This window comes from Bubalus bubalis, chromosome 6, assembly GCF_019923935.1.
Source record: "Bubalus bubalis isolate 160015118507 breed Murrah chromosome 6, NDDB_SH_1, whole genome shotgun sequence".
Lineage (NCBI taxonomy): Eukaryota > Metazoa > Chordata > Mammalia > Artiodactyla > Bovidae > Bubalus > Bubalus bubalis.
This window is the reverse complement of record NC_059162.1, coordinates 69,487,703-69,495,425: the sequence shown is the minus strand read 5'-3', so window position 1 is coordinate 69,495,425 and position 7,723 is coordinate 69,487,703. Positions and strand designations below refer to the sequence as shown.

The 7,723-nt window shown below is 40.6% G+C and overlaps 1 protein-coding gene across 1 annotated transcript; it reads right to left on the bottom strand.

Moving 5' to 3' along the window:
• Nucleotides 1-2,392: 2,392 nt before the first annotated feature.
• On the bottom strand, nucleotides 2,393-2,644 carry LOC123334257 (cytochrome c oxidase subunit 7A2, mitochondrial-like). The gene has a single exon (XM_044945482.2). The coding sequence runs from the start codon at nucleotides 2,642-2,644 to the stop codon at nucleotides 2,393-2,395; it is 252 nt and encodes an 83-aa protein (XP_044801417.2).
• Between the last annotated feature and the right edge of the window lie 5,079 nt (nucleotides 2,645-7,723).

Here is a 7,723-nt window from a genome sequence, read left to right as displayed (position 1 = left end):
AAACTGTTTTCCTCTGAGTCCTGAAGTTAATTCACAATTTTCAAAAGGCACATTTTACCAGAGGAATCTCTAAAGATGAAATAAGTTTGACATCTGGATCTGGAATCTGTCTACATTTTTCCTTTTTCTTTCATTTATCTAATTTTGAAGTTAGTCACCTAAAACCCTTCTGTCTTTTAAAAAATATTTCTATGAAGCTTTACATAAATGTGGTTAATGATTCTTTGAATCATGGCAGGTAAACAGATCTAGTGTATATATAATGAGATGCATACAGTTTTTTTTTTATTAATTGGGGTATAGTTGCTTTACATTGGTTTAGTTTCTGTGGTACAGTGAAGTGAATCAGCTATAAGAATACATATATTCCCTCCCTTCTGTCTTTTTAAAGAATTACACATGTGAAATGTGTGATGCATGTGACACGTCCCTGTGAATGGTTTCCCTCAGTGCCCTCTAAGATGACTTCTGTAGTGCTCAGCTCCTGAAGGGCATGAGGCTTGTACTTCCTGAAGCCAACAGTATCTAGTACCACCCACAAATGGCAAGGTGATCAAACCAGTCAATATTAAAGAAAATCAATCCTGAATATTCACTGGAAGGACTGATGCTGAAGCTGAAGTTCCAATATTTTGGCCACCTGAAGAGAGAGTTGACTCACTGGAAAAGACCGTGATGCTGGGAAAGATTGAAGGCAGGAGGAGAAGGGGATGACAGAGGATGAGATGGTTGGATGGCATCACCGAATCAATGAACATGAGTTTGAGGAAACTCCAGAAGATGGTGAAGGTTAGGGAAGCCTGGTGTGCTGCAATCAATGGGGTTGCAAAAAGTCGGACATGACTGAGCAACAGAACAACAGTTAAACAAACAATATACCCACCTGTCTTTTTGAAACAGCTCTCTCTCTAACGTGAGCTGAGATTCAGGGTGTTATGGGAGAACACTCTTAAGATTCTTAGAGAATACATTTGAATCAGTTCTAATGAGGTGGATGAAACTGGAGCCTATTATATAGAGTGGAGTAAGCCAGAAAGAAAAATACCAATACAGTATCAGATCAGATTAGTCGCTCAGTCATGTCCGACTCTTTGCAACCCCATGAATCACAGCACGCCAGGCCTCCCTGTCCATCACCAACTCCCGGAGTTCACTGAGACTCACGTCCATCGAGCCAATGATGCCATCCAGCCATCTCATCCTCTGTTGTCCCCTTCTCCTCCTGCCCCCAATCCCTCCCAGCATCAGAGTCTTTTCCAATGAGTCAACTCTTCGCATGAGGTGGCCAAAGTACTGGAGTTTCAGCTTTACATCAGTCCTTCCAAAGAAATCCCAGGGCTGATCTCCTTCAGAATGGACTGGTTGGATCTCCTTGCAGTCCAAGGGACTCTCAAGAGTCTTCTCCAACACCACAGTTCAAAAGCATCAATTCTTTGGTGCTCAGCCTTCTTCACAGTCCAATTCTCACCTCCATACATGACCACAGGAAACACCATAGCCTTGACTAGACAAACCTTTGTTGGCAAAGTAATGTCTCTGCTTTTGAATATGCTATCTAGGTTGGTCATAACTTTCCTTCCAAGGAGTAAGCGTCTTCTAATTTCATGGCTGCAGTCACCATCTGCAGTGATTTTGGAGCCCAGAAAAATAAAGTCTGACACTGTTTCCACTGTTTCTCCATCTATTTCCCATACTAACACATATATATGGAATTTAGAAAGATGGTAACGATAACCCTGTATGTGAGACAGCAAAAGTGACACAGATGTATAGAACAGTCTTTTGGACTCTGTGGGAGAGGGCGAGGGCAGGATGATATAGGAGGATGGCATTGAAACATGTAAATTATCATATGTGAAACAAATCACCAGTCTAGGTTCGATGCATGATACAGGGTGCTCGGGGCTGGTGCACTGGGATGACCCAGAGGGATAGGATGGGGAGGAAGGTGGGAGGGGAGTTCAGGATGGGAAACACATGTACACTCATGGTGGATTCAAGTCAATGTATGGCAAAACCAATACAATATTGTAAAATAAAATAAATAAATAGAAAAAATAAACACACTTCTGAAAAAAAAAAAAAAGATTCTTAGAGCTCTTTTGTCTAGCTGTGAAGGTCTCTGAGGCATCATTTTTATTCTTTCTTAGGTTTAAACAAGGGTCCTGTAGCTACACCCTTGATCTGGTTTTTACCCTGAAATTTACTGGTAGTTGCCTGAATTTGACCTTTGTCCTAAGACCATTTCTTTTCTTTTTTATGGTAAAGACTGCTTTATTGGTGGCAGTTAGTACAAATCAATAAATACTGATCCCCAAGAACCTAGCTATTTATCAGTCCACAGAGAGCTGCATGAAACAGAACCAACTGATTGCTGGAAGGATAAAGTGAATCAATCCTGCTTATTGGGAAATGAAGTCACAACCAGTTGATATATGGCATATGCCATTCCACCAACTGTAAGAATCATGGTGGCTCTATACAGGGAGGCATCAGCTATCCCACCCTTCAGATGCACTGGAATTCCATTATCCTCCTGAAACATCCTTTTTTTCTCTGGAACCTTATTTTCAAACTTCCTGTGTGAAGCAGTAATTATGGTCCTCTGGATAATCTGATGAAGAGCCAGCAGATTCCACAGCATCTTTGTTTAATTACTGTACTAATGGCAACAATTCACTTCTTACTTTCAGAGCTTTTAGCCAGGAGAGATTAAGTGAGAAATAGTTTCATATGCAAACTCAGCAACTCCTGGCTCTTATATATTTATTTGCTCTAAATTGTGCTTGAAATAACTAAAATAGTCAGGAGTGAGAAATGTATATCCAATATCACCATACCATTTTCAGTTCAGTTCAGTTCAGTCACTCAGATCAGATCAGATCCGTTGCTGAGTCATGTCCGACTCTTTGCGACCCCATGAATTGCAGTATGCCAGGCCTCCCTGTCCATCACCAACTCCCGGAGTTCACTGAGACTCACGTCCATCGATTCAGTGATGACATCCAGCCATCTCATCCTCTGTCGTCCTTCTTCTCCTGCCCCCAATCCCTCCCAGCATCAGAGTCTTTTCCAATGAGTCAACTCTTTGCATGAGGTGGCCAAAGTACTGGAGTTTCAGCTTTAGCATCAGTCCTTCCAAAGAAATCCCAGGGCTGATCTCCTTCAGAATGGACTGGTTGGATCTCCTTGCAGTCCAAGGGACTCTCAAGAGTCTTCTCCAACACCACAGTTCAAAAGCATCAATTCGTCGGCGCTCAGCCTTCTTCACAGTCCAACTCTCACATCCATACATGACCACAGGAAAAACCATAGCCTTGACTAGACGAACCTTTGTTGGCAAAGTAATGTCTCTGCTTTTGAATATGCTATCTAGGTTGGTCATAACTTTCCTTCCAAGGAATAAGCATCTTTTAATTTCATGGCTGCAGTCACCATCTACCATTTTCAGTTCAGTTCAGTCACTCAGTCGTGTCCAATTCTTTGCAATCCCATGAATTGCAGCACGCCAGGCCTCCATGTCCATCATCAACTCCTGGAGTCTACCCAAACCCATGTCCACTGAGTCCGTGATGCCATCCAGCCATCTCATCCTCTGTCGTCCTTCTTCTCCTGCCCCCAATCCCTCCCAGCATCACAGTCTTTTCCAATGAGTCAACTCTTCGCATGAGATGGCCAAAGTACTGGAGTTTCAGCTTTAGCATCATTCCCTCCAAAGAACACCCACAGCTGATCTCCTTCAGAATGGACTGGTTGGATCTCCTTGCAGTCCAAGGGACTCTCAAGAGTCTTCTCCAACACCACAGTTCAAAAGCATCAATTCTCCAGTGCTCAGCTTTCTTCACAATCCAACTCTCACATCCATACATGACCACTGGAAAAACCATAGCCCTGACTAGATGGACCTTTGTTGGCAAAGTAATGTCTCTGCTTTTCAATATGCTGCCTAGGTAGGTCATAACTTTTCTTCTAAGAAATAAGCATCTTTTAATTTCATGGCTGTAGTCCATCCACAGTGATTTTGGAGCCCCAAAAAATAAAGTCTGACACTGTTTCCACTGTTTCCCCATCTATTTCCCATGAAGTGATGGGACCGGATGCCATGATCTTCGTTTTCTGAATGTTGAGCTTTACATATGTAAATGATAAGTTGCTTTAGTCGTGCCTGACTCTTTGCGACCGTATGGACTATAGCCCCCAGGCTCCTCTGTCCATGAGATTTTCCAGGCAAGAATACCAGAGTTGCTTAGCTAGAACATGGAAACAACCTAGATGTCCATCGGCAGATGAATGGATAAAGAAGTTGTGCTACATATACACAATGGAATATTACTCAGCCATAAAAAGGAATGCATTTGAATCAGTTCTGATGAGGTGAATAAACCTAGAACCTATTATACAGAGCGAAGTGAGTCAGAAAGAGAAAGAGAAATATCATATTCTAATACACATATACGGAATCTAGAAAAATGGTTCTGAAGAATTTATTTACAGAGCAGCAATGGAGAAACAGACATAGAGAATAGACTTAAGAAGACAGGGATCCCTTAAGGGGAGGAGAGGGTGAGATGTATGGAAAGAGTAACATGGAAACTTACATTACCATATGTAAAATAGATAACCAATGGGAATTTGCTGTATGGCTCAGGAAACTCAAACAGGAGCTCTGTATCAACCAAGAGGTGTGGGATGCGGAGGCAGATGGGAGGGAGGTTCAAAAGGGAGGGGACATATGTATACCTATGACCGATTCATGTTGAGGTTTGACAGAAAACAACAAAATTCTGTAAAGTAATTATACTTCAATTAAAAAAAAATTTTTTTTAAGTCAGTTGCGTTCTTAAATATCAGCAAGGAATAATTGGATTTTGATATTAAAACCAATACCATTAACTTAGTCCCCAAAAAAGAAGAAATATGTAGATGTAAATCTGAAAAAATATATAAAAGATCTATATCAGGAAAACTACAAAATTCTCATGAAAGAAATCACAGATCTGAATAAATGGAGACTTTCCTGTACAAGGATAGAAAGACATAATACTGTCCAGATGACAGTTTTTCTCAATGTGATCTGTAAACTCAATACAATCCCAATAAAAATTACAGCAAGTTATTTTGTAAATACTGACAACTGATTTTAAAGTTTATATGGAGTGGTAAAAGTCCCAAAATAAACAAAATATTGCAAGAGAAGAACAAAGTCAGAGGACTGATAATACCCAACTTTAAGACTTACTAGAAAGCTACAGTTATCAAGACAGTAGAGTAATTGGTAAAAGAAAAGACAAGTAAATCAGTAGGGCAAAATAGAAAGCCTCGAAATGACCAAAAGAGGAGCAAAGGCAATTCAATGAGAAACCATAATCTTTTCAACAAATGGTCCTGAAACAATTGAATATCAACATGCAAAAAATAAATAAATGTAGGTACAAACTGTACATCTTTCACAAAAGTTTACTCAAAATGGATCATAGATATATACAAAATGTAAAACTATAAAACTCTTAGAAGATAATATAGGATCAAATTCAGATGACTTTAGATTTGTTAATGACTTTTTAAATACAACATCAAAAGCGTGATTGATGAAAAAAATAATTGACAAACATGACTTCATTAAAATTAAAAACTTGACTGTATGAAAGACACTAAGAGAATGAAAACAAGTACTAGACTGGTAGGAAATCTCTGCAAAACACCTGATAAAGAACTAGTATTCAAAATATACAAGAACTCTTAAATCTCAATGATAAAAAAACAAATAACCAAATTAAAATATGAGCAAAAGATATGAACAGACACTTCACCAAAGATATACAGATGGCAAATGAATACACACAAAAAAATTCAGATCATATATCACCATGGAATTGCAAATTAACTAATAACATACCACTATACATATATTCCAGAGAAGGCAATGGCAACCCACACCAGTATTCTTGCCTGGAGAATCCCAGGGACGGGGGAGCCTGGTGGGCTGTTGTTTAAGGGGTCGCACAGAGTCAGACACGACTGAAGTGACTTAGCAGCAGCATACATATATTCAGTTCAGTTCAGTTCAGTCACTCAGTCGTGTCTGACTCTTAGTGACCCAATGGACTGCAGCACACTAGGCTTCCCTGTCCATCACCAACTCCTGGAGCTTACTCAAACTCATGTCCACTGAGTCGGTGATGTCATCCAACCATCTTATCCTCTGTCATCCCCTTTTCCTCCTGCCTTCAATCATTCCCAGCATCAGGGTCTTTTTAAATGAGTCAGTTCTTCACATCAGGTGGCCAAAGTATTGCAGTATTGCTGATGCACTTCAGCATCAGTCCTTCCAATGAATATTCAGGACTAATCTCCTTTAGGATTGACTGGTTGGATCTCCTTGCAGGCCAAGAGACTCTCAAGAGTCTTCTCCAACACCATAGTTCAAAAAAAATCAATTCTTCGGCGCTCAGCTTTCTTGATAGTCTAACTCTCACATCCATACATGACTACTGGAAAAACCATAGCCTTGACTAGACGAACCTTTGTTGACAAAGTAATGTCTCTGCTTTTCAATATGCTGTCTAGGTTGGTCATAGCTTTTCTTCCAAGGAGAAAAATGTCTTTTAATTTCATGGCTATAGTCACCATCTGCAGTAATTTTGGAGACCAAAAAAATAGTCTCTCACTGTTTCCATTTTTTACCCATCTATTTGCCATGAAGTGATGGGACCAGATGCCAACTGGCTAAAATCCAAAACACAGCTCCAAGAGAGTGTGTGTGTGTGCTCAGCTGCACTGCTGCTGCTAAGTCACTTCAGTTGTGTCCAACTCTGTGTGATCCCAGAGATGGCAGCCCACCAGGCTCCCCGTCCCTGGGATTCTCCAGGCAAGAACACTGGAGTGGGTTGCCATTGCCTTCTCCAATGCATGAAAGTGAAAAGTGAAAATGAAGTTGCTCAGTCGTGTCCAACTCTTCACGACCCCATGAACTGCAGCCCACCATGCTCCTCCGTCCTTGGGATTTTCCAGGCAGGAGTACTGGAGTGGGGTGCCATTGCCTTCTCCAGCTCAACTGCACAGTTGTGTCCAACTCTCTGCAACCACATAGCCTATAGCCTGCCAGGCTCTTCTGTCTCTGGGGTTTTCCAGGCAAGAATATTGGAGTGGGCTGCTATTTCCTCCTCCAGGGGATCTTCCCAACCCAGTGATTGAACCGGCATCTCCTGCACTGGCAGGCAGTTTCTTTACCACTGAGCCACCTCAGAGTCGGTGGAGCAACATGAATTCTCATTCATTGCTGGGAGGAATGCAAAACTGTACAGTCACAGTGGAAGACCACATGACAGTTTCTTATGAAACTAAACATATTCTTAACATACAATTCAGCAATCATGCTCCTTAGTATTTATACAAATGAGTTGAAAACTCACATCTACACAAAAACCTAAACATGTAGGTTTACAGCAGCTTTATTCATAATTGCCACAACCTGAAGCAGTTAAGATATTGTTCAACAGTGAATGGATAAACAAACTCTGATACATGCATATAACATAATATTATTCAGTAATAAAAGGAAATGAACTTTTAAGCCATGAAAATACATGGAGGATACTGAAATGCATATTGCTAAGTGAAAGATGCCAATCTCAAAAGACTATATACCATATGATTTCAAATATATGACGCTGTGGAAAAGACAAAGCTGTAGAGACAGTAAAAAGCTCAGTGGTTGGCAGGG